Source organism: Rhododendron vialii, chromosome 12a (assembly GCF_030253575.1).
Source record: "Rhododendron vialii isolate Sample 1 chromosome 12a, ASM3025357v1".
In the NCBI taxonomy this organism is placed as follows: Eukaryota; Viridiplantae; Streptophyta; class Magnoliopsida; order Ericales; family Ericaceae; genus Rhododendron; species Rhododendron vialii.
Window position 1 is genome coordinate 17751347 of NC_080568.1, and position 26477 is coordinate 17777823.

The 26477-nt window shown below is 36.4% G+C and overlaps 2 protein-coding genes and 1 long non-coding RNA gene across 4 annotated transcripts; 1 reads left to right on the top strand and 2 right to left on the bottom strand.

Annotated features, from left to right (window-relative positions):
• Positions 1–577: 577 nt before the first annotated feature.
• LOC131310024 (protein LAZY 1) lies at positions 578–10246 on the top strand. Its single transcript, XM_058336805.1, has 6 exons — positions 578–716; positions 3540–3707; positions 3782–3842; positions 4354–5126; positions 5857–6163; positions 6996–10246. Exons 2-6 carry the CDS (start codon positions 3702–3704, stop codon positions 7013–7015), a joined length of 1167 nt encoding a protein of 388 aa, XP_058192788.1. The 5' UTR covers positions 578–716; positions 3540–3701; the 3' UTR covers positions 7016–10246.
• Positions 4188–4931, bottom strand: LOC131310025 (uncharacterized). Its single transcript, XR_009195083.1, has 2 exons — positions 4707–4931; positions 4188–4620 (listed from the first exon to the last, which is right to left on the bottom strand). It is a non-coding gene; the product is annotated as an uncharacterized LOC131310025 (long non-coding RNA).
• Positions 10247–18152: 7906 nt separating the features above from the next.
• Positions 18153–26312, bottom strand: LOC131310026 (sphingosine-1-phosphate lyase). Of its 2 annotated transcripts, XM_058336806.1 has the most exons (13): positions 23621–23752; positions 23436–23495; positions 22570–22794; positions 22335–22476; positions 21897–21947; positions 21726–21817; positions 21147–21273; positions 20133–20148; positions 19705–19812; positions 19519–19573; positions 19296–19442; positions 18597–18675; positions 18153–18448 (listed from the first exon to the last, which is right to left on the bottom strand). In XM_058336806.1, coding segments are annotated over exons 2-13 (1167 nt in total). In that variant the 5' UTR covers positions 23438–23495; positions 23621–23752; the 3' UTR covers positions 18153–18325. The 2 variants fall into 2 exon arrangements, with proteins under 2 accessions (XP_058192789.1, XP_058192790.1); XM_058336807.1 differs by lacking the exons at positions 18153–18448; positions 18597–18675; positions 19296–19442; ... (1 more) ...; positions 19705–19812; positions 20133–20148 and adding exons at positions 25852–25897; positions 26024–26312 and having other exon boundaries at positions 20379–21273; positions 23614–23765.
• Between the last annotated feature and the right edge of the window lie 165 nt (positions 26313–26477).

Below are 26477 nucleotides of genomic sequence, written 5' to 3' on the forward strand. Positions count from 1 at the left end.
CCAGCGTTTCGCCGGCTTGCTTTGGCAGAGCAGTAGGTGCCTAGGTTTACGTTTAGATAGTTTCGGTTCTTTCCTATATTTCGTGAGTAAATCTGTATTTGTCTTCGGGCTCTCCATGTTATATGGATTGAATAGATTAAAAAAAAAAAAACACTAGATGAAAAACTGGCTTGGTGCATGCCCAGGTGCAGCTACCCTAGTAGCGACACGAATTTGAGCCCGAATTTTTTCTAATAAAAATTAATTAGTAATGTTAATTAAGCAGTAGTATAATTTATTTTAAACTAACTTGTATAATGTAACTAGCTAGGGACCCTAATTAATTTAATCCCTTGCCAACAAATTAAACCTAACTACTACCACCCCCACAGTACTCCACCCATGAGTCCATCACCTCACCACCATCCCTAGCTCCCTCACCTTCTCCTGCTCCCCACGTGGCCAAATCTCCTCCCAAACTACACCCTTAAATCATTTTCCTATAAAAATCCAACTCACCTTCCCCTCCCCCATTATCATTTTCTCGGCAGAGAGAGAGAGAGACTTAATCGCCTTCCCCCGTTTTTTTCATTTTTTCCCGAGAGAGAGGGGATCCCGGGAGAAGAAAAAGGAAGAAAGAAGAAGAAGGAGGAGGAGAACCACCACCGGGTTCCACCATTGCCTCCGCTACTCACCTCCATTTATTTTAAATCCTAGCTAAAACTCTAAGGACCAAGGTAGATATTCTCATTACCTGTTAATCCTAAACATAGTAACTAAGTATAATGGCAGTGTATTTCATAATTGAGGCTTGAATGATGCTTTTGTGAATAGAAAATGAAACTAGAGCAAACTCACCGAACTGGTACGAATATTGCGTCCGTAAACTATGCTCCTACGGCAGGTATATGAAACGGTAAGGACGTGATACTCCTGAGACATGACTTCACGGACGTATCCTACAACCTCACAAGGGACGCGGGGTGCCTACTGCCTTTGGCAGGCGCTGCTGCCCCTCACACGGCACCGTTTTGTGCATTAATAACCCACTTCTTTTTTCTTTTTCTCTTTGTCCTTTTGTTTGCTACCAATTTCAAATTTTTGAAAAACATAATAATGCTACATCCGTATTCACCGGTAATTATCAATAAGAATACTCACAAAGAAGGTATGTATCATCGATCTGAGATTGAAAATTGCTTAGGATATATTTTTTTTATCAACTGTCAGGAGTTGTCCGAGCCGACTTACTTGCACCTCGACTAATCTCTTCTTCAGCCAAAGTCAGGCTCATCCACACCGTGACTAGAATCTCTTGTGGCATGTCCCTAAGAGGTCGCCAAGTTTTGAACTCAGGATGCCTAGATTTACATCTCATCCTTGTTACCAACCACCCTCACAATATTGACTTGGATGTGCAATCATAAATATTAGCTCTAGCAGGCTCTACATGTAATGATAGGCGGTCACTTGAACACCCCAAAAAATTTTGTTGTTGGAATATACATATAATATTTTTACTTTTATTTTAGTTTAGCCCTTCTTGAACACCCAACCAAAAAATATTTAAATCCCACCCAAAAATTCAATTCACAAATCAATGCAATGTAAACAACCCAACTAATTAAAGTTGGAAAATTAGTGAATGAATGATTGCTTGGTTACTTATATTGAGAGTAATGAATTATTTACCATTGATGAGTAATTATTCAATGGTCTTGAGACACCGACATGTGGTACCCAAACATCTTTATCTGTCGCACATTTTCGTATGATCTATACACTTAGTACTGAGCCCCACAAAAAGATGTAGTCAATAAAGATGTTGGGTGCCCCAAGAATTTTGTAATTTGTACGAGTGTGCGTACTTTATTCTAGCAGTTTTCTGTTTGCATGAAGGAACTTTAATGCTCTATTTCCCCATTTAATGAGAACCAAGTCTAAAAAGAAGAAGAAAAAAAAAAAGGGTTATTAATGCACAAAACGGTGCCGTGTCGCTACTGCCTTGGCCACGAGGGCAGTAGGCATCCCGTGTCCCCTCACAAGTCACATCCGCCATACTATACCTCACGTCCATAAATATTACCTGGCGGCCGTAACCTGTTTCTTCGGACAGAAATATTTTTACCCCAAAAATGATTCTGTCACGTGTTAAGATTTGTGTGGCAACTGTATTGTTACACCATGTTTTGCTGTTATTTTGATAGCGCACAAATTAGTTTAGACTTTTAGACTTATTAGTTAGTAGGTTTATGAAAAACTATTTGGATCAAATTCTTTCCTGTCATATTTTGAGCTGATTTCTCTCGGGTACTTTTAAAAACATAAATATATACAGTCCGGTTTTACTAAGGGATCTCTCATTTTGTTAAAATGCAAACTTTTCATTTTCGGGTCATATTATGACGATCCAAACCGTTCAACTTGTTCAGAACATGTTTTTAAAAGTACCCACAAAAAATCAACTCAAAATATGACTGAAAAGTGTTTGATCCAAATAGTTTTTACATAAAGCTTGACAGGAACCATTCTATGTAAAAGTGTTTAGATCAAGTACTTTTCAGTCATATTTTGAGCCGATTTCTAGCGAGTATTCCTAAAATTTTGTTCTAAACAAGTTGAACGGTTTGGATCTTCATAATATGACCCGGAAGGTTCCAAACTATGAGATCCGCATTTAAAGACCTTATTAGAAGCTCACTGTGTCTATGTATATATGTGGGGCCGGTTCTAGAGACAATACATTTGCCAATACATTTTTCGAAACCCCAAACGAATAATCGGAGCCGTTCAATTTGTTTACACACATGTTTTCAATTTGATAGGATAAAACTGAATGAGCCGATCAGACCCTTACCGATATCCAAATAAGTTAACTTTTTACGAAAACCCTTCAAAATATATTTTAAACAAATTAAACAGTAACCAAAGATCTTTTAGAGAAACTAATAGTTGGCAGGTAAGAGTCCTATCACTCTCAGCACCCAAGAAAATAAGAAAGAATATAACAAGAAAAAGAGAGAAGGTCTTTTCAGTTGGAACTGCCATATGAGGGGTGGACCTGACAAAAAGCACTTGGACTGAACTTTGGGCCCCTGATGCTTCTACATTATTGTACAGTATCACCTTTGAATTGATTAAGGCTCGACAAAATTTTCTCCAGGCTCCACGTAGTTCATGTGGGTTGCGCTGACCAAATACATAGTAAAGCAAATAGAATTATATGTATCAAAGTATAAATACCCTAGCAATACCATTTAGATTTGCAAATGTATTGACAATTGCACAAATACACGAAAGTCTGAAAAAGATGAATAAATCTCGACCTAGCTAACATGCTCACATGGATCCTAAAACATAACAAAGACCACACCACTAACTAGAAATAAATTGATAGAACCAAGACCAGTTACCAACCTTAGATAAACTCATCTAAGTGCATGGCCTGGGGGAATCATCAGCTGGGTCCTTTGCCATTCCCCATTTAGTGACATGATTTGCTATTTGACAAAAAAAATAGCCAACCCACATCTTGTAACTTTCTGCATGCTTCTCTCTAGCCGCTCGTCGTCAATCTCTTAGAGGCTTCAAGGACAAGTTTTTGCATCAAAGTTATCAAGTATATAGTCACACCCACAGTACAAAAAGAGCACCTTCTCTCAGTTCCTCCTCATTGCAAAAGTGATCTAAGTCAAGCTAGCCCTCTGAAGGACAGATAAAGCATGACGGTAATCTTGATTTCTGTTGATCTTTGAAGACTTGAAAACTGGTATATCTGACTTTGTAGCATTCTTGATTGCAGTTACTCGGTTGGATGCATCGCAAATTCCGTTCTACTGAACCATTTAAAGATGTTTCCATAGGTAATACATGTTTCCTTGTACACATGTTTATGCTAACACAACGAAAGCAATAGAACACATGATATGATGAACCATTTATAGTCAGACACTCAGACTATAACCAAAGCATTTAACTGGACTATAGGAAAACTGGTAACCATCATATCTATGTCGATGCTCATATGAATCTAGCTAGTAGCACAACTATTAGGTCACTGGAAACTCAATAACTGTTGTGTTGCCAAGAAGAAAGATAGGTTCTGGGTAACTAGTCCTTAACCCCTAGAAAAATTAACTCGCATAAGACTTGTATACGTACGTAGAAACTCCACATGCTGCAAGCTTATTAACAACACTGCACAAGAGTTGTACACTTGGAAGCTCCCATGCTGCAAGCTTATATATAGATGGAGTATTATAACTTCACGATGAAAATAAAATGGACAACATAGTAGTAAAATCTTTCTCCACACAATTTATCACAATTACTTCACTTTTCTTCTGTCGGAATATTATTATACTTGTCTTTCAGGCCAGCCATCAGTGGATGAGCAACAGTACTACCCCAAGTCCAACTGTGGTACGAAGCCCTTTGGCAAAGCACAGAGAGACAACTATCTTCGATACTCATTTGCAAGCTTGGATGCAGCTAGAGCAGAAGAAAATTACTACGAAGAAGAGTCATCACGTGCAATTTCCGAGCTCTTCCATGGCTTTCTTACCATTGGCACTCTGGGGTCAGACCCAGTCAACACTCACCCATCAACACCAACATTTTCCATCTCTGTTGAGAACATAACTGAAAAAGAAACACACGTAACAGAAAATGATCTGAAGCTGATTAATGATGAGTTGGATAAGGTGCTAGGAGCTGAAGATGGTTACAATGACTCATCTGGGAGAAACAGCCTTGTTAGCACAGGGAGAAGCAGCCATTGTAGCACCATTACACTGAGTGGCAAGCCATTTGAAGGTACAGAGACTAGTGGGAATGGTGCAACAACCTGTCCACTCCAGGGTTATCTATTCGGGTCAGCAATTGAGTTACCAGAAACAATGGTTGTAAAGAAGGAACACAGAACATCACTAGGGGAATTGTTTCAGAGGACAAAAGTAGCAGAGGAAAATTCTACTTCGAAATTGGAAAGGGGAGAAAAGAGGGTAGACAAGGAAACAGATAAATCTGCCATAAATCTTATGAAAAAGATGCTGAAGAAAAAATTGGTACATGCTTCGTCTCGGACATCCACAGCTATGATGGGGGGAAATGTTGACTCTTCTTCAGCAGAAACAAAGCTACATAAGGTATGTCGACTTACTTCTAGCATTGGATAATAAACTTTGTAAGAGGGATTTGCGGAGCACATACTGAATCTCCTAATATTGTTTGGCAGGAAATATCATTGCAGCAACATCGTTTGTGATTTTCTTATAATGAACCAATAGTCTGAAGTGAGAGTAAACCAATTACGTATATACTAACTCAGTCATAATCCCTAAAGTCTTCCAACAGGTAAAAGTCATCACTGTTTGTAGTATGACTCAAGTTGCATCACTGTCACCAAAATTGATCAGGTGTACCATTGATGTTCGTTCGTTAGCATAGGATCTACTGAGACGCTGCTAGAGGAATTAATAATATTATTAATATGATACCACAGACATAATAAATACATCAAGAAAAGGCCCCATTATGGATGGATGGCTATATATAAATGAATTCATTGCTAATTACAAAATCAAATAAGAAAAAGCAACCAAACCATCAAATTAACGTAATAAATTGGTCCTGATGCAGAGCACATTCATGACCCAAATAAATGGACCAGATTGACCTGCATGTCTTTAGATGGACCACATATCCTTGATTTATTACTCCCATTAATTAGTATGTTTATCAAATATTTTTCTGATGAGTAGTTCGTCTCTGGATATGAAATGCACGTACAGGGTATATTTAAATATGTCCAGCTGGTTATAAATGTTGTGTTGCTCAGCTTCTTAATTCTACATTAATTAATTTTGCTGCATGCAGATCCTCCACATGTTCCACAAGAAAGTCTATCCTGAGAGCTCAACTACTGTACCGCATAATAAACTAGATAAGCCACATAAAAATGAAATCAAGGATACAAATGAGGGCTGCAGGCACAATATTAATAATGCAGATGGTATGCTCCCAGATGAAGATATTATCATATATCCACAGCGATCCCTCTCAAAAATTTCAAAAGAGAGCATGCGTTGCTTTAGGAGCCACTCAAACCCACCTCAAATCGCAATCAGTACTGGAAGTGGTTCAACTGGGAACAGAGAATGTTGGATCAAAACTGATGCAAACTGTAAGTAACCACGCATATATGTATCTACTGTACGTCCCCATTAATTAATTTCCCAATTGCTCCCGACTCTAGCTATAATGAATAAAATTTTGACCATGAACCCTTGCAAAATTCTGAACCATAGAAGTAGCTAGATTTAACATTTAAAGTTTGGGCATATGAGAACCGCATGCTTCAACTTCTATTCTTGATAAGCGCATAGAAAAGACCTCCAACATGAGGTCCCAAACGCATTTTACCCAAGAGCCCTCAGTCCCTAGAAAATTATGTTTTGGTAGGCATGTTCCGAAACATGGTTCACTTCAGTTTCAACACAACAAATTTAGCAATCCAACCCGATCTCCTAATGTTTTCCCAAAAAAATGAACATACGAAGGTAAAAATCTCTAGAAAGTGGAATTTTACTAAGAGAAAATGTCGGATCATTATGCTCCTCGAAATGTGTTCTGTATGGCTAGTTTGAAAACGAAAAAAAAAATTAGTTTTACTAGCTAGATGTTTACCACTTTGAAGAGAAAATTTTAATTTGTTATCAATAGAAGTCTATCCCTAGCATACTACAATTTAGCATGAGGCGTACCATGTTTCCGTTCCTTTTACGAGTATGACCTGCATTTCAAGAGACATAGTTCAAAACTATATATGTACTTTCGTACATGGCACACTCTATAATATTTCATCAACGTCATATTTGGTTCAGATACTTATACGGTATGACCTCCTTGCTACTAACTAGTCGTATTAAGACACTGATGTGGATTTGATGAATATATATAATGGCGCCACTATTTTGGTAACTAACTCTATTCAACTTTTATTGTTTTCACTGCAGATTTGGTGTTGGAGCTCTAGAAGAAATTAAGAAGCAATTAATATTCTTAAAGTGTGCTTAATTAAAGATAATTTGGCATTAAACAGTAAGTTGTGTGTTTCGTACTACAGTAATATGGTTGCAAAGGACAAAAGAATAAAAGAGGCGACCCTCTTAATCCCCCGAGTAATAATCTACATTGTCATCAAGGTTATCCATGTAATTTAAACTATTTTAGAGTGTAATGTTCGACAGGTTGGCATAATTTTCATGATTTCCACATGAATAGTAGTTGTTCCTTATCTAAGAAGATGAAAATTCTAAGAGGAAGATCACAAGCTACAATAAAATCTTCCCTAATCTAGTCAGTGACCGGCGCAGGGTTGTCCCACATTTCACTGTGGTCCCTGTGTTACGAATCCTTAATCCATTGTCATGTGCAGGGGAGTTTAGAGATTGAACCACGTAATTAAGTTGATCATAACCTTAAAAACAATTATCTGAGCCTTAACAGCCTAACCTATCCACTCCTTGGCAGTTAGTTTTCACTTTTAAGATGGATGCTTTAGCATGTGGTCTCTTCTTGACAAGCAAGTTAATTTTGTCATTCTCAGAAAAAAAATCTGGATTAAGTCATGGATTGCTTCTACCCTATCCATTGCTTCTAAGTCAATGCATTAAATTCATCAAGTGTCTATCAAGCTTATCCTTGGTGTAAAATCAAGAATAAAATAGTACAAAGCTATTAGCAAATTAATTAAAAAAATAGATAGATCTAATACTGTAAAATTATCAAAGGAACATAATCTCACCTTGGCAATGTAACCATCTATTTACTTGTGTTGTAATCTCAACAAGCTTCGAGATCTTGAGTCCCCCTTATGCCTAATGTGTTAAAGTTCAAGAGTCAAGTGGAATCAAGTCTCTAAGCTCAAGGTCTTCCTAGTTTGAGCCCTAAATGCAACGTGGATGGTTGCAGCTATATTCACAAGTGTATAAAACAGAGAGTTGCATGGTGTTTATCCAAAAAATAAAGAAAGTTGCATGATAGTCTTGCACTTCGAAGCAAGTGTAGTAGTAGCCAAGTGATAGGCACCATGTACTCTCATGAATTTGATAGGAGTTCAAACCTTACTAAACTACAACTAAAACTAACTATCATCAAGAAAAAAACACCTTGCGTTTATAGGAAAAAGTAAACGAAGCGTCTCGATCACAGTAGCAAGACAATCAACCCAACTCTTCAACCAACTGGGGCTAGCTTAATTGGCCGAGACTCTTGCATTTCATTAGAAGGTCAGGAGTTCCAGTCTCCTCACCTGCGTGTGGGTTCCTCCTTTAGATGGTTTTTCCTTTCTTTTTCTTTGTTTCTACCCTACAATGGGCTTATTTCGTATTGGTTTAGTTGTTGGGCTTGGTTATCTCGTGGACTCTCACAATTAATGTAATGTCCCGGGTTTGTACTATGCACTTCATATCTGATGTAAAATGATCTCTTCTATAAAAAATAAAATAAATAAATAAATAACCCAACTCTTCCAAAGGTTTCACCAATTATCTAGATTGTGCGTACCATTTTCCATTTTCATTGCTACCAATGATTACAGCAAAGCATACCAATCAAGAGTCAGTGATATGATTTACGAATATATAAAAAACAAAGTGCTAACCAAATAACGACGTACAGAATGAGGCGCTTCAATCTTCAAAAAAAAATAAAGATTGATTCTACGGAGTAGCTAGCCACCACCAAGTAAAATTACGAAAAGAAAACAGCCAATTATATATCATGCCGTTGTCATCATCTCAACTACTATATCGATTAAAATCCAAATTGACGCATCATTGCTTTGAATTGATATGACAATGTAACAAATGGTTTAGCAGGCTATCAACCATAATTAATACTAGATAGAATTTAGCCAAATTGTTCATGTGTCGACCATCACAATTATATTAGATCTAGCTAATTGAAGCCTTTATTTAACCTAGAATGGAGAAGATAATTAAGAAATCCCAATTATCCAAACGAGCCTGCTCCAAATTTTTCTAGGCATTAGACTTAATTGCCTGGTGAATCATCACGCAAACGAGGCTAGTGATCGAAGGCTTGAGAACTCTATGTCGCAATGATCGCATTTCTATCATATATCTATCCATCACTTGTTTTGCCTGATTGTCAACAGTCTTAATTATCATATTCTTATCGGAGAATCAGAAAGTACTGTATGCTATTTTTATACTAGTAAAAAAACACTAGCGCTCAAGGCACCCGACCACATCGCATGTGCATTTCTTTTTTATCTGCAATGCGTGTGCAGTACAGATCCCCATAGGTTTTTTAAAGCCCTACGTACGTCGTTTTGTTGGAAAAACAAACACGAAAAACCATAGCAGAACACCCAAATGGACATGTCTTTTTCACCATTTTAGAATACATATGTAAATCATAAAGTTCTAGAAATTATAACGGAAAAAAAAAAAAAATGTGAGTAAGTGATCTTAGAGGAGTGAAATCAGAGAAGAGAAACCAATCTTGTACTCCGTAGTTAGAATAATATCTTTCCCCCATCCGATGTCGCTTCTAAAATTGATAGAAACTTTTTACCGTGTAAAGTCAGAAATTGCAGGCAACAAGATGGGTTGAGAGCTTCTCTCTCTAGTAATAGAGAGAGAATGCACTCCCCTTGTTTTCTTCTTCCGATTTTTGCAAAAAATCACCAAACCTTGTTTGGGTTATCTCTCTATAATCAGGATGGAGCATGGGCTATCACCACAGAGGCATTCACTATCGCCGCCGACTCCTGTTTATCGGTCTGCGACGGCGACGCAGCCAACGAGATCGCGGGCGTTTTTTCACCGCACGATTTCCATCATCAACGTGTACTCGTTGATCGGATTCCGATCGGCCGCTGCAGTTGGAGGTCAAGACGATGACGGCACTCGCTGCAGTTGCGTGAGAAGCCGGTGTCGGCAGAGTACGCCGGCAACTTGACCAGGATTGCCGATGGCGTTGTCGAGTTCGGGTTGATTCCGGGGGAGGATCTGCTCGTGTGGACAGTACGGGTTCAAGATGAAGAGATTAATTCGGAGGTCTCGTGTGGGATTTCGGTTAATCTCTTAATAATCAATTCCTAATGGAGGTATTCTCGCGCCGGAAATTGGGGTTCATCTGAAAACCACCGATCAATTTGATTAGTGGAGTTTCAAAACTTCGGCCTGGTTTCGACGTAGTGCTTCACATCTGTAAACATTTGGATATTGTTTAATCTAGCCCGTTAAAATGGTAGAATTACATGCATACCATAGGCAGCTTGCTCTCAGCTTATAGAATTTGGGCTGATTGCTTACATATTTGGGTTTCGTGCATTATTGGGCTTGTTTCTATGGGCTATTTATGCGCATACTCAGATTAAGAGTGGATCCGGATTGGTAAGTGGGCTATGAAAGAGCAATTGGAGTATTGGAATCTTGATCAAATCTTCAAAACCCTTGATTTCTTTACTGCACTAGGCCTGATTGTTCTTTGTGTTGTATGAGTGTAACTATGACTGTTCTTATTAGATGGGTGGTAATTCGCTAGTTGAGCAGAGCAGTCTATAGTTTCTTGCAATTTGTGTAGCCTCGTTTTGGATCCGTTGATTCGGCGGCAAAATGTAGGCTCCTTCTGCCTCGCTTCTAGATTTCGGCGAACCTTTGGTAATCGGTTGAGGTTGTGCGGTTCGTGTGGATTAGGCATTCATGCGGGATTTGGGAGTACCCGAGTATTGGATGCATCTATCTCCTTATTGCCTCCTCGAGGTCGAGGTCCTTTGTAGTAGTCGATTCTTTAGAAGTGAGTGCCGCGTTGGGAATTGTTGGGTTCAATTGGAGTTTTAAAATCTTGGTTTGCTTATCCCTTCTCTGGATGACTAGTGGTGTTGGGTTTTGGCTGACAGGACAGATTTTTTCTGGCGAGCCTTTGGGTTTGGATAAGAGAGTATTAGGCCGGATGGAATGAGCATGGTGTGAAAGGTGGGGCCCCCTGTCGGATGCTGACATCTCTAGTTCAAGTCTCTTCTTGGTGCCTTGTTCTTCTGTAGTAGCTATTCGGCCTTCCCTTAATGTCAATTTGTTATGCTGCTAGTCCTCAGTGATGGTTATCATTTCATCATTTCTAACCGTGACTATTTATTTTATTTCCTAACTTGGCGGGATGTGCCAGGTAGTAGTTAGCTTTCATGATATTCTACTCGTATCACTACATATCATACCCCGTTATATTATCCTTCCGCTTAGATGGATAGTGCAACAGAAGTATGATCTTAATACGCATGGCACTTTTGTTATCTTACTTAATCTACCCTACTCTCCATGTTGGTTGTGCATGGATTATCGCACTTTTTTCAACATTCCTTTTTTTTTCTTTTTTTTTTCTCCTGAGATATGCCCTTTGTAAGCTATACATTCGGTTAACCTTTTTCTAAAATTTCAAGCTAATTTATAAAAAAAAAACTTGTTACCGTGTCATTTATGGAGGAGTGAAATCAGATAAGAGAAACCAATCTCACAAAATTCTCTCAAAGATTCATTCCCCTAAAATACCCCTTCTCCCATGTGCATTTATTCTCTGCTCCTGCTATATGCATTTACTATTGGAAAATGATTTTGTCACTTCCTTTTTTGTTAATGTCAATGATTTTGTCACTTCTCTTTTTGTTAACGTCACTCCCTTACAAGTGCATTCACCATAAATACATTTGCAGGAAAATTGTGTTAACAAAAAAGAGAGTGACAAAATCAGTAACCTTACTATTTTCCTCCCAAGTGCATTCTCTCTCCTCTCTCCTCTTCTCCGTACTTCACTCTTTATCTCGGATTCTCTCGCCTCTCTCCTCTCTCCTCTCTCTTCCATCACTCTCTTTCTCTCTCCACTTTTTTAAAATACATAAAATATTCTTAACTTTTGTTGCATAATTTTACTTTTTTGAAAAATTATATATTTGAAATCTATATGTAAGGATCTACAAAATGAGATCAATATTGAATATAAAATTATATAAAACTAAAATTATACGATGCTATCATTTTTATTATACATGTCTATTTTTAATAAAATTTATGAATTAACAATGTTAATTGTTAATTCTAACATTGTAAATTGATATTTTACATTCGTGAATGTAAACTGTTATTTATTACTTACAATACTGTTAATTGTTATTTTACAATATCATTAATTTGAAGTTAACGCTATTAATTAAAATTTTAAAATGGTTATTGTGAATTGAACACTTTTAATGATTAATTAGATTGTTAAATATTAATTTAGACTCCTAATTATTAATTATTATATTAACACTATTAATTGTAAATTTAAATTGTAAATTATTAATTTTAACACTGTTATGTAAAAATTAAGACTGCTAATTAATAATTTCATTTTTTTAATTATGAATGCAACTTTTTTGTGAATTTTGGCAGAAACATCAGTGCTTAACATACCAACAAAATCATCAATTTTTAGAATAAGCAATTAATAACTGTACATAGACAATTAAAAATTCAAAGTATAAAATTCAGTCACAACAATTTTAAATTCACATTGAAATATTAAAATTTTAGTTTTACATAATTCTATATTCAATATTGATCTCATTTGGTAAATCTCTAAGAATAGATTTCAAAAATACAGTATAAGTTTTATAAAAATTGGATGTGTGCAACAAGAGTTATAGACATTTTAATACTCCCTCTGTCTCTTTTTTAGAGTTTAATATTTCATTTTGGTATGTCCCTTGATAAGTGTCCATTTTGTAAAGTTAATGGGTAACAATTGGTTCATTTTCTATTTTACTCCTAAAAGTATATTCCATTTTGAAAAATTAGTGAAAAAATCTCATTCCGGATTTGGTCCTTAAAAAATAAGTACTTATTTGCAATTTTCAAGCTTAAAAATAGTAGGCTTATTGAAATCTCAAATATATACAATATGGATCTTGTTTGATAGATTTCGATGAGATCTATCAAACTCTGCAAAAAAATTAAAAAATTATTTTTGTAAGTCAAATATTTTAAAACTTGAAAATAGGTCTTTATTTTTTAAGTATTTATTTGAGAAAACGGAACAGGACCTTTGGTGTAATAATGATATATCGTAAGTAGGAAAAATAGAAGTAAAAATTAATGTAAAATATGTAATGATGATATTTCTTTAATAATTAAAAATGGACGAGGGAATATTTAAAAGTGGATTGCTAATCGCCCCCCTCCGTGTCAGGCCCCCCTCCTGACACGGCTCCCCTTTTACCCCTCTCTCTCTCTCTCTCTCACTGCACCCCCTCTCTCTCTCTTTCTCTCTTTTTTTTGTAAAATTTTAAATACTAATAATTTTTTTTTCACCTATTTTTTTAATAAATTATATATATTTGAAATATACTCAACGAAACCTATCAAACGAGCCTAATATTGATGATGTAATAACATAAAACGGAAAAATTATATTTTTGTGGGAGTTTAATATTAAGGGGGCGTTCGGCTAAATAAGCCACTTGGCTTATTTTTTTTTGTATTTATTCAAAAAAAAATTCGCATTTGTTAGTTTTTAGTCAATTTTTTGAGAATTATTGCTTCGTCATGATGAGAGGAATCTAAAAAGTAAAAAATTACGATTCAAACATAATTTTTTTGAATAAAGACAAAAATAAGCCAATAAGCCAATTTTTTCATCTTTATTTAAAAAAATAGATTTCGATCGTAGTTTTTTACTTTTTAGATTCCTCTTGTTATGAAGAAGCAATAATCCCCAAAAAATTGACCAAAAACTAACAAATGCGAAAAAAATTGAATAAGGACATTAAAATAAAATAAAAAATTTGCTTCCAACCATCGGCACCAGAGAATCATTGGATGGATTTTATAAAATTGGGACTTGTCCGCATCAAGGTACAACGTTGTACTACATACATTCAATATGATTGCTTCGAGTTGTCTCACTCACTTGCCGTTGAGCTCCCATCTAGTTCTATACGCAGCGCGCAAACATATAGCTATTGGTCATGTTAATGGAAATCACTTCGTGCAAGTTTTTCTATACCCTCATTATCCTGTACCACCCATTATCATATGGTGGAGGCGAAATACATCAAATGAAGCACATGGATGGGCTCATCCTTATGAAGCACGCCTCCAATTGTGGTATGAAGTAATGCAGATAAAACCGCCGGGACGAAAAAAAAAGGACAAAAAAAAAAAAAGAGATATTATACTGGGCCCAAAAAAATCATTTAATTTAAACACATTATTTCATATTCAATATTTGACTTGTTTGATAGGTTTCGTTGAGTAGATTTCAAAAATATAAAATTTATTTTAAAAAAATACGTGATTTCAAACTCTTTAGACAATTTATATATTAAAAAATATAGTTAAAAAATTAAGTATTTCAAATTTCAATCCGTTTGAACCCGTGGAAAGATTTTAATTTTCTGATCATTTTATCCTAAATGGTCATAATTAAATTTTGACTCTAGAACTCTCGGTTATTAACCCTAAGAGATATTTGATTCAAATAGATTGAAATTTAGGACACTCAATTTTTCAACCTCTTTAGACAATTTAAACTACCAAAAAATATAATTTTTTCGTTTTACATTATTTCACCATCAATATTAGGCTCGTTTGATAGATTTCGTTGAGTAGATTTTAAAAATATAAAATTTATTTTAAAAAAAATACGTGAAAAAAAAAGTTATTAGAATTTAAAATTTTATAACAAAAAATAAAAATAAGAGAGAGAGAGAGACAGCGGGGAGAGAGAGAAAGAGAGCGCATGGTGAGCTGGAGTAAAACGGGAAATTGAAGCAGGCCCGTGTCAAGGGGCCTGACACGGGGGTGCGATTAACAGCACTCTATTTAAAATAAGAGAGATAGAGAGAGGAGAGAGGGAGAGAAACACGGAAGCAAGAGGAGAGAGGAAGAAATACAGAAGAGAGAAGAGGGAGAGGGAGAGGGAAAGTGGGCGCACATGTGCATTAAATTGGGGTAATATTCTAAAATTACGCGTAACATATCCTACATAGTACATCAATTGTGAGAATTTAATAGGTTAAAATTACACAAACATCCCCTTTAACTGTCGCTTGTATCAACACTCCTGATCTTTAAAACTGGACAAAAGACAGCATCCGCAACGAGAATAATCAAAATCAATAACCAAAATATGTCACGTCAGCATTTGATTATCCATTTAGTTCATAATCAAACTTAACAAACTTTACCTCCACATTGGTTATTTTTGCATCCCTATAAAAAAAACCCCGCAATACACAATGCCCATATGTCCAATTGCAAACGACTTCTAATCACGCAACAGACCATACCAAATTATTCGTCTTGATGAGACGATTCTAATGTGGGGTGTTTTTTAGTTTTTTAGTTTTGAGTTTGGTTATTGGGTTTGATTATTGAGTTTTGGTTATTGTTAAAAGTTGTTAAGTTTGGTTATGGAATGAATGAAATTTGGTTATTTGCTAAAAGACTTATAACTTTGCTTATTACAATGTGAGATGTTTTTTTAACATTGTTGTTAAGTTTACTTATTCATACTAATTTACTTATTACAATATGGATGCTCTAATGGGTTTATTAGTTGAGTTATTGGGCTTGATTTTCTCGTGAATTTTCACAATTGATATAGTATCCCGGATTTGTACTTTGTTCTTCATATATGATGTGAATGACTCTTCTATTGATTGGAAAAAAAAAAAACCTACTACTATGAATCGCATAACTACTAACTTTGTAAATTGAATGCGTGAATTGACATAAAAACCCTCAGAAATATATACTGTAGTAAACACGCAAGACAACAAATTGGGCTCTCTCTCCACTCAACGATGCACTCTCCCTCTCTCTGCTTCGACGAGGCGACGAAATCTTTGAAGCCGGCGATGACCCAATGGTTCCTTCATTTGTCCGCTAACACAAGTATTTAAGAGACAACACGACCAACAATGAGAACAGGGAGGGACTGATTTTGCTGAATGAGCAATTGAAATTTCAAATGAGTAATTTGTGGACGTGGAGAACGTGGGTCTAAAAGCATATTTCATTTTGAAAAATTATTGAGTAAAAGTGTAATGATGTTTTCATAAAAGGTAAAGTAAATAAAATTTATAAGCACCCGATTATGCAATATAGGGTGCACTAGTTATCTAGTTTTAGTTAATCTTATTTGTTTAATTAGTGTTTTTAATTGTCTTTTCTCGTAAAGTATTTGAGTTCCGTGTTATAGAAAAAATGTTTAATTCGGGAATGGTAAAGCCTAAAACTTGTCAAGATTATTCAAGGTGCAAAGATGATCAAGAACGGAATAATCAAGTCTCAAAGCTTAGGCTGAAAAGACCCGATGGTGACCCGACGGCTCGCCAAGGAAAGGCAAGGCAAAGCATAAAGCAAGACCACATTATTGGAGATAGTTGCTCGGTATCGGTACCATGGGCTTTAATCCATCGGTACCGAGTGGTTTAATGAAGGTAGCCCTTAAATGCTCGGTATCGGTACCACCTTTTTAAATCTATCAGTACTGAGGTCCTTATCTCAGCAACTTAAGTCATTTGCTATCGGTACCGAGGACTTCGGAGGGGATCTTTGGAGCACCTTTTGGGATATTCTGTACGCGTACCTTGAAGAATATAAATATGAGTGATGTCACTTGTACAAACAACTTTTGTATTGCATAATTTTAGATCTAGCCTAGATTTACTTACTTTTTGAATTGTTCTTCATTTTTCAGCACTTTAAATTTAATTTTTTGTTTTAGTTAATTAGTTTTTGATATTGTAGTCTTTATTAAAGTTGTATCCGCTACTCCGATCTATCGTTTAATCTAATTTTCTCATAGCGTTATTATTTCAACTATGCTTAGTAGATTTTTATTTGTTCTTATCTTCATAGATATGTGTAAGTAATTTTCTAGAGTTAGGTCATGGGGTGATTAACACCTCATGACTCGAGTAAAAATTATATTTTTCACCAATAAAGATTGAATTTTTGGTTCGAAAATCGATGTGGGGTTCGATTTTATTTGTCAAATTACTAAGGTGTTAACCCCCTTGATTATGTGTAGGTAAGAGCATCGCCTACTTACCACACATAATGCTTGGAGCTCTGTCGCACGAGGTGTTTGCTAAATAAATTCTAGAGCTAGCTTAGTAATTGAACCATCTTATTTTCCGGATTGGGAACCTTAATTGAGTATCTTAAACCGCATAATTGGGTGAAAAATGTAGTTCAACTCGAGTCATGGGTATTAGTAATTCCTAGACCTAACCTGCTTTTATCCTAGTTTATTCGCTTTTTAATTTAGCCATTTTTACTTTCCACTGCAAACGTAAAACAAAGTTGGTTGCCTAAAAGCCGAAAATCGTGCTTACTTCTACAAATTCAGCAAAACCGTATTAATTATTCCCGTGGGTACGCTCCCGGTCTTCCGGAATATTATGCTTCAATTGGACGCTTGTACCCTACGCTTGGGGTGATCTTATTTGATATATCGACAAACAAAGAAAAAATGAAGGTAAAAATTAATGTGAAAAGTGTAATAATAATGTCTCTTAATAAGTTAAAGTTATGAAACTGAACACTTAAAAATGAACCGAGAGAGGAAATGATATTTGGTAAGTAACTAATTTTTAAATGCTAGGGACACATCAATGTGTCACACTCCAACCACACATCTCACATGCATGACCCACATATATGTGAGAGAAGTGTGGTTGAAGTGCGACAAATTAACAAAAGAAATTCCGTTTGACCCAAAAAAAAAAAAAAAAGTGTGACAAATTGATGTGCCCCTAACATCTTCCTTGCCTACTCCAAACCCTTTTACTCTCCTATGGCTATTAGGTGGTGTTCCGGTTTATCCTCTTAAAAAATACTACTGAGATTAAAAAAAAATACAACATAAATTTTGTTTGATAGATCTTGATCATCGAGATCTATCAAATCCTGAAAAAAAAAATTGAAAAATTATTTTTGTAAATTCATTATTTTTAAGCTTGAAAATAAATTCTTATTTTTTAAGTATTTATTTGAGAAAATAGAACAGGCCTTATTCACTGCACAAATTCAAGATCCAACATAACCTTCAGAAATTGTCCTCCCTCCCGTCCGCACACAATGTAGTCCAATACTATGGAAAAGGGTAAAAGGATAGACGTGTATAAGACAAAGTATACATGAAGTGTTGGACAAAGTATACATGATTTGATTTGTTTCGGTTAAATCGGAGAAAAAAAAGGAGCAGCCACAGTTTGTATTTAAAATCAAATCAAATCAAATCAAACTGATATAAGTCTAAAAAGATGTAACTAGCATGAAGTGTCCATGAAATCAACTAACAATTCCTGAACCATAACTCTATCAGGCATCTTCCCAGCAGCACCATATATGGGAGCAAGCCCTCCACTTATTGGACCTGGGTTTTGTTTTACCTGAAATCAGAATACTGAATTACCATTTGCGAAATTGGTAAAAAAATCAAGTCTACTAATAACCAGTAGGCCCAGCCTGTTGAGGGCAGCAGTCTCAGATATGGAAAACTAAGATGATTTATCGTTTTATAGCAAAAAAGCAACTTACAGTTTGCACAGCATCCCTCAGATCCTTGAGGAAGTCCTCAACTACCAGTACATGTTGAAGGGTAACGCATATATGAATGCTGAAAGGCAGTGAAAAGACCATTCAGAACAAAATCAAACTTATTATTTCCAAAAAACAGAACAATAATTACTTTGACCCTGAAAGCAACTACAATGCGTATATGCTAACGATGGAAGGCCCCCTAGGTTTGGGTGATTATTGCATACAGTCATTTCTTGAATATAGAAATGTGAGTATGTGACACACAAGTTAACCATGAGGTTTGTGGCTTGTATTTGGATCCTCAATTCAGATCAATCCGTACAATTACAAGATATGTCTGTTATCGGCGTACTAAAGATAGGTGTTCCACATGTACACAAACCATGAGTGAATGAGAAAGATGTAGCCCCCTGGGGTTTTGTACTAGTGGATGCAGACAAAATCTGCAGAACCACGTAAACCGCTTTGTGTTATTGTTCTAATACTTGTTACTTCCACTCTCTCAATTTTTTTTTGCTAAGCACCACTCTTTCTCTATTCCAAACTCAGCAGTGTAAAACATTCCAATTGCCGCCTTTATATGCCTGATAGCCGGATGCCTCAGTTCAGTGAGTCAACCACGGTTACTGATGATTACAGTTGATTTGATAATTAGCTTTATCTCAATCTCATGGTCCCTTACAGAGAAAAGCCTACCTGTTGGGTCTTTGCAATGCGTTCAAATGCCAGCCTTTAGATGACAGAATGTCATTGACTTCAAATATGTCGATGACGTTAGATCCAAATGCCACAATTGTCATGTCAGGCCTTCCAACAATGAATAACTCCAAAATATCCTTTATTCTGAGAGACAAACAAAAGTGATCTCCAATAGTTTAATATCAAAACCACCATTAAAAGTTTTACTGAAAACTCATACCCTTTTTGTATTCTCTTTGATACTTCCATGATCTCTCTTGTATTCTCCAAGTAGCCTATATTATGCGATGAAAATTAGCCAACACACGAATACAGCAGTGCTTGCCAGCAGATGTTGGTTACCAATTATGAAAGCCAAATATCTTTGCACATGAATCAGATGAGTAACTTCAGCAAAGTTTGTTACCTTCAAATCCTAAAGACATCATTGCTGCCCAAGCCCCAGCAATTAACCCCCCCGGCCTACTCCCAGCGATCGTCGGTGACACATATAGCCCACCAGACCACTCAGTAACTGAACATGGATAAGCGCGGAGATTATTACCCATCAGCCATCAGATACATTTAAATTTAAGAAACAAATTTAACCTCCTTGTTTCATCGAAAACAACAACGAACCGAGATTTAAAATGCAACTTGCTTTCTGAGCATTAAGCTGTTAATTTCCTTAAATCACATTAATGCACATACACTAGTTAGGAACTCTCCACACTGTATAAGAGATATCTGTTCTTTAAGTATGTGGAGGACACATATCACTATTATGGTATGTGAACAAACAGGAATCACAAGTCTGATTAATTTGTCTCACTTTTTCTAAAAGGAGCAACTTACCAGCAACAAATTGGTTCTGTTTCCCGGCAGCCATTAAGTTAAACAGGATAGAATTGATTAGTACCTCGCAAGAATATGTCAGGAAATAAAATGTGAGAAAAAAAGTGCAAAAAATCCCAGGAACAGTTAAGCTTATGCAACATTATCAACATCACAAAATGTCCAATATTGACTTCATGAGTCATTACAAGTACAGCAGTAGCCTGTTCAGAATTTATGATCTGCTTACTAGAGAAATATTGATGCATTAAAGACAATACAGTTTTTTTTTTTGCTTTTTTTTTTTTGTTGATCTGAGAAGACATTATAATTGAACGGTGAAATTGGCATAGAGCGTGGATTCAGAATGTATCCTCATTAGACGAATACTGACTATGGGACTATAAGCCAAAAATACCATGATGATTGATCAGGCTATCAAAACTATGAGAAATGTTTCCCCTACGATTCCAATTAATTATATTGCCCAAAGTAAGAGATTTGTTTGGCCCAGCAACAGAACAGATCACAAGGTATTACAAAACTTGTATTTATTTCGGTTTCACATACGGGACCAGTTATGAAGAAAGTTAAAGCATCCAACTCAAACAATACCCCGCACGCGTGACCCCTGACCCAAACATGGAGACGTAAACAAAGGATAATTGGAATCATAACAAAACAAGCTAGGTGCAGTATGGAACAAACAATGGGGCAATCAATAAAGAGAGTCTTATCCAAATGCCTCTGAAAGCCTAGCTCTGATACCATATTAAAAGCATATAACTCAAAAGCAAATGGCAATAAGTGGAGAGGCCACCCAAGCTCATTCACTAGTTTTGGAGGTTATAAATTAACCAACATGGAACAAGCTCAAACAAAGAAAAAATCAGGCCGATTCGTCACATCTAGAGAGAGACACATGTTTAAATTGAGCCACAACACACTGCCTCCCTTCACCAAATCGCAAAAGTAAAATCAACATTTAAAAAAATGAAGGGGGTGAGGGGGAAGTGAAATGAACTAATTACTTACCTTCCGAATATCGTGATTCCTGTATAAGACTATACTAGTTCCTTTGGGAGCCAACCCATACTTGTGCACATCCGCTGATATTGAGGTAACCCCTTTGACAGAAAAATCAAAAGGCGGAATAGGGTACCTTAAAAGAGGAGATAAAATGTTTTAAGAAACCCAGCTAAGGGTAAAATAGCATACCAACTTAAACTTGTGTGCAATATATTGTTTAATGAGCCAGCTACAGGTTATATTATGCGTTTAGTGAGTCCCAGAAACGGAACTGAGATAAAATGTCTTCTCCAAATATAACAGAATTGAAACATGAATCTGTATAACTATCCCATATAGTTTTGTGCTCAAGTTTCGAGGATGTTGAAGCAGGATTGCAGGAATACAGAGGGAGAGCACAATTCACTAAGGTTGTCGTTGGATCGTGGATTTGCTGAGGGGTTTACCAGCAGAACTGACAATGATGGAGAAAACATGGTTTCCCAGAAAAAGCAGCACCAAAATGGGAAGTGGCTGCAATATGGTATCATAGGAAAAGAAACACTGTTTCATTCAATGAACAAATCAAGCGAGACATTAACATACCCAAGTTTACGAGCGAAAGGCAATACAAATCCTCCAAGACACAGGTCAACATGAAAGCAGATTTCAGAGCTGAAAGCTAATTCACCAAGCTCCTGCAAAAGGAATTGGCAACATGAAAGTAAAACGCCAATAAGAGATACAGATCGTCAAACGGAAAATAAAGTCACATACCTCAATAGGGTCAATGATGCCATGTGGAAACCCAGGAGCAGATCCAACAATCTGAAGATTCAACAACTTCAAGTTCATTGAACTTTTCAACATAGAACCAAAATTGGAAATGGAATCACCAAAATACTAGAGAGTGGGTAAAACTTGAATGTTTCTTTGCATTTAAGTTTTTTTTTTTTGGGTAAATAAGCTTGAAATAGAAAAGAGGCTAAGCGAATGTACACCCTACAAGGGGCATACCCCAGGAGGAAAGAAAAAAAGAAAAGAAAAACAAAGATTGCGAAAAATGAAGGATGCCAAGTGGCTACATTAACCTACGCCAAAGGCTACATTAATCTAAACCCACATGTTTCAATTCCATCTAGTAGATGGGAGAGAAACACATGCCAAACGAAAGGAAAAGTAATGAAACCAATAAGACTGGTCTTGAATGTATACCAAGATGGTGTTTCTGTTTATACGTCGCCTGATAGCTCCCACATCTGCTATAAATTCTTTGTTAACAGGGATACGCCACAACTTGATGTTGAAATATTGTGCAGCTTTGTCATAAGCCGAGTGTGCAGATTCAGGTATTATCCTACACTCCAAAAAGAAAATCACTCTATATTTAAACAGCAGTACATAAAAAAATCAGTGGCAAAAAATGGCACGAAACAAAAACTAAACATACATTTCTGGTCTTGTTATTCCCTTCTTAGCTTTCATAAAGTCACGTGATGATTTCACAGCTAATAATATGCTTTCGGTTCCACCAGATGTCATGTTTCCACATACCTGTCCCCCAGAAGCTTTTTCTTTACCTCCAAGTAGTGCAGCTGTCATTGAAACCACTTCAGATTCAAATCGTACAACACTCTGGAACACATCCATGTGTAGTGGATTGGTATGTGCAAACCTGAAAAGCAAATCGGATTAAGATCCAACTAGGAGTATGAAAATGAAGATAGCTTAAGTAATGCAAACTACACCTGAAACCATAATCTTATTTTTTTAGCAAAGTATAACATGAAGGTAGGAACATGGGTTATCATCTACTATGAATGGCAAGTGTTTCCAAATTCTCAACTGGATGAGGGAAATCTTGTAGCAGGTTCATTAATAGTTGAAACACAAGGAAACAAACAAAACATTGCAATATCTGCCACACCAGAATATAATGTCATGCCACATGTTATCGCAAACATCAAATCCATTCCGAATTGGTAGTCAAACATCAAAGGAGAGAACCCACTCAAATGACAGTAGCTGTACAAAAATCTTCAAAACATTCATAAGGAGAGATCTCAAAACATAATCAAAAGGATAAGAGGCCACTACAACAAATGATTTTCGCTTTCCAAGGCCATACAAATGTCTTTTTACTCCTACACAATCTTGTGCATCATTTGCGTGAAAAAAGCTTTAAACACTGTAACTATGAAGTTATTAATTTAGTCCCATGTTCTTATAATTTCTTCACCAGCTTATATGAAATTATGAGCACAAAATAAAAATTTCTAGACATAATGCAGATCAACGATGTGCGATCTTACTCACATTGAACATGCCTCATTTATCAAAGAAAAATGTCCTTCAGCCTCACTTCCTGCAATGTATCTGCACGAAGTAATGTCGTTAATTAACAAGCTGATGAAAATAACAAAAGAGTGTTGAATGCCTTCCTGTATAAAAAAGGACACATGTGTACTTTATAGTCCAATAAGAACAAACATACACTGTACCAGAACATTTTCCTTGCCAAGACACGTCTTTCCTTTTTTCATCTTTCATGTTGTCTAAGACTCCTACTCCTAAGCCAGCTCTTGGCAACTCTGACCTCCAACCATCCCTTTTAGATATGCTACCAGATTGCAACTGATTTACTACCTGCATAATCAAGGTACCAATGCATCCATCAATATAATGAAATAGGTGAACTCAAAAGTAGAAAATCATTTTTACCAAAAAAGCCTTCTGATAATTTTTTTTCCAGCTCGGCAAAAAGTATGTTTCCATTGGTAGGAAGCAGTTAGCCAACAAGCATAAATTATTGCGGATATCCACCAAGGCATATGAGCTCTTATGCCCTTCCGTGAGAGACTCACTCTCATACATGGAACGAAAAACTATAAAGTCAACTGAATTAAAAATTGGTGCACAAGAACACGCGACGAATGGGACAAAGGATGTATTCTAAGCTTTAGTTGCTATCAATTACGTACACATACTTCCTATTTGTCCATTTTTCAAACGAATTCCTCTTTGTCCATTCAACTAACAACTATCCTAGACTTTGTCCAAGAGGACCTACATTGGAGGGCACAACTTCAAAATCTTTCACATTTTTTTCATCTCCTCAACTTCATATGATATTTATGGTGCCGCGATTTTTTATCAAACAAACAGTTGAATTAATTATGTAAGCACCATAAAATAACTAAGCTTAGAGCATTTCCACTGTTAAAGCTATTTTAGCAAAGCCAATGCTAGTTTTTCGCTTTCTACAGTGTCAAGTATCAAACGGATTGCAATGTTGCTTCACAGATGCAATGCCATTTTGGCAAACCATACCCTCATCAATCTTCAACCATCACATCAATATCCAAAAGATCACTTGTGATCAGGATGTAGTATCATTTCACCCTATAACTTGGTTAAGCTTTTGTCTTGCCACACGAGAGGTGATTTTGGTATGGCAATGCCTACAAAAACGGCTTTGGCAAGCTTGCCACTGGAGTTGCTTCTAAGCCCTAAAGCCCAAACTCCTCTCTTCACCTTTAAATAGTAAATAAATAAAATCCAAAACAACGAAAACCATTTATTTAGCAGGGAGAGCAGAAACTATAAGAACCCAAAAAGGGAGAAACAAAAACAAAGATTTGTGTTACTGTGGACCAACCCATTGAACAGAATCTTTTGGGCCAGACATATCATGGACACTAGACTGCATCCTACGGCTACCAGCCATTGTTCACATCAACCATTGAACATGTTCGTCACCATTCAATTCACCCACACAAAAATAAAGAAGTAAAAAACCATTAAAGTTGATGGGTCTTAATTGAGATCAGATTGCTAAGCCTGATCTGAGCAGGCCCGGCCCTAGGGCAAGGCCCAAGAGGCCGCCATCTAGGTCCTCCAATTTTAAGGCTCAAAATAGGGCCCCCAATTTATTTATTTTTTGTGATTAAGTAATATATATTTCATAGCCCAAGGTTTATCAGATCTGCTCATACATACCAGTGGTAGGACAGAAGCTATCCTCGCTCGAGGCTCAAGCTCAAGCTCGAGTCCTTGCAGTTGGTCCTAAGCTGTTGTTTTTTAATGGTTGAACGCTTAAAACAAAAAATTGTCTATAAAGTAGGCAATCAAGAATCAAACCCAAACCCTTGAAGGTTAAAATTGGCATTGACACCACAAAGACTCACGATCCAACATGCCATAATGTTAACAAACAAATATTTATACAATATTTTTCATGTAACTAAACACAAATACTTGCTATTCCTTTCTCTCTCTTTTTGATATTTTATCTTATGTTCTTTCATTTAAGTCTGTTTACAAGCTGAAATTAGCTAAAACTAACAATAAAAACATATGTTAAATATATAGGTATACATATATTCTCTTAGTTTTGAATTTGACAGTAAAAATAGACAGGCTCCGTTCTGCGATATGGCCTAGGGCCTCCAAGAGCATAGGGCCGGCCCTGGTCATCTGAGGCCCCACAAGAATCAGCTGGGTACTGAGTCTACTGACCAATGGGTGACAAACAGAACTGTTTGCACTAAAATACGCCACCCATCAAGAAATGGCATTTAATGCTTAATACAGTCAATCCACCACACACATTCAATGCTTTCTCTTATTTTTATCTCACTCTTTTTATTGCCAGATACACTTAAATACCAAAGTAACTTAACAAATCCAAGACTAAATTACTGGTGAAATCAAATAAGGAAAAATTACCGACCTTTTGCTTCTCAGCAGCAATGTAACTCTTCACACCTGGTACCAACCTGTGGGGACAAAATCGACGTACACAAAAACAAAAAAAAAAATCAGTTTTAAATTTTTTGGGGCGAAAAGAAAAACAAATCGAAGATATGGACATACAAACATGTATGAAGGAGAGGGGGGGTTACTTGATGGAGTTGATGAAGAACCCTAGAAGAGTTGGTTTGAGGCCTTTGTCGCGAACAACACGGAAGAAGGAGTGGAGAATCCAGGCTGTGAGGAGAGAGAGAAGAGGAGAGAGAACGAGAGTGAGAGGTTCGAACTGAGACAGGAATGAATTCGCAGAAGCTCTGAACCGATCCATGGAAGACGATGGTGACCAAGGGAACTCCAATGGGGATTGAGATTTGATAAATTTTTCCACAGACGATGAAGAGAGAGAGAGAGAGGTTGTGGGGCACTTTGTTATCGCGTAGGGGATACTGCTTCTGGTTTTGGTTTTTTTTAACCCCTCCGTCTCAAATTGGTCTCAAGTCAATTTTTAATATTTATATTAATTTTAATTTTTTATATCTTTTCATATGAATTTTAAAAGTATACAATATGAGCCTTATTTCTCGTTTAGTTCTATTACATATAATT

What these genes read in the sequence shown, in the direction of transcription:
- LOC131310024 (XM_058336805.1), top strand. An exon ending in CAGAAACAAAGCTACATAAG is followed by an intron (nt 5,127 to 5,856) that starts GTATGTCGACTT and finishes TGCTGCATGCAG; the next exon opens with ATCCTCCACATGTTCCACAA. An exon ending in GATCAAAACTGATGCAAACT is followed by an intron (nt 6,164 to 6,995) that starts GTAAGTAACCAC and finishes TTTTCACTGCAG; the next exon opens with ATTTGGTGTTGGAGCTCTAG.
- LOC131310026 (XM_058336806.1), bottom strand. An exon ending in GGAATAACAAGACCAGAAAT is followed by an intron (nt 22,477 to 22,569) that starts GTATGTTTAGTT and finishes TTTGGAGTGTAG; the next exon opens with GATAATACCTGAATCTGCAC. An exon ending in GCATCATTGACCCTATTGAG is followed by an intron (nt 21,818 to 21,896) that starts GTATGTGACTTT and finishes TTCCTTTTGCAG; the next exon opens with GAGCTTGGTGAATTAGCTTT.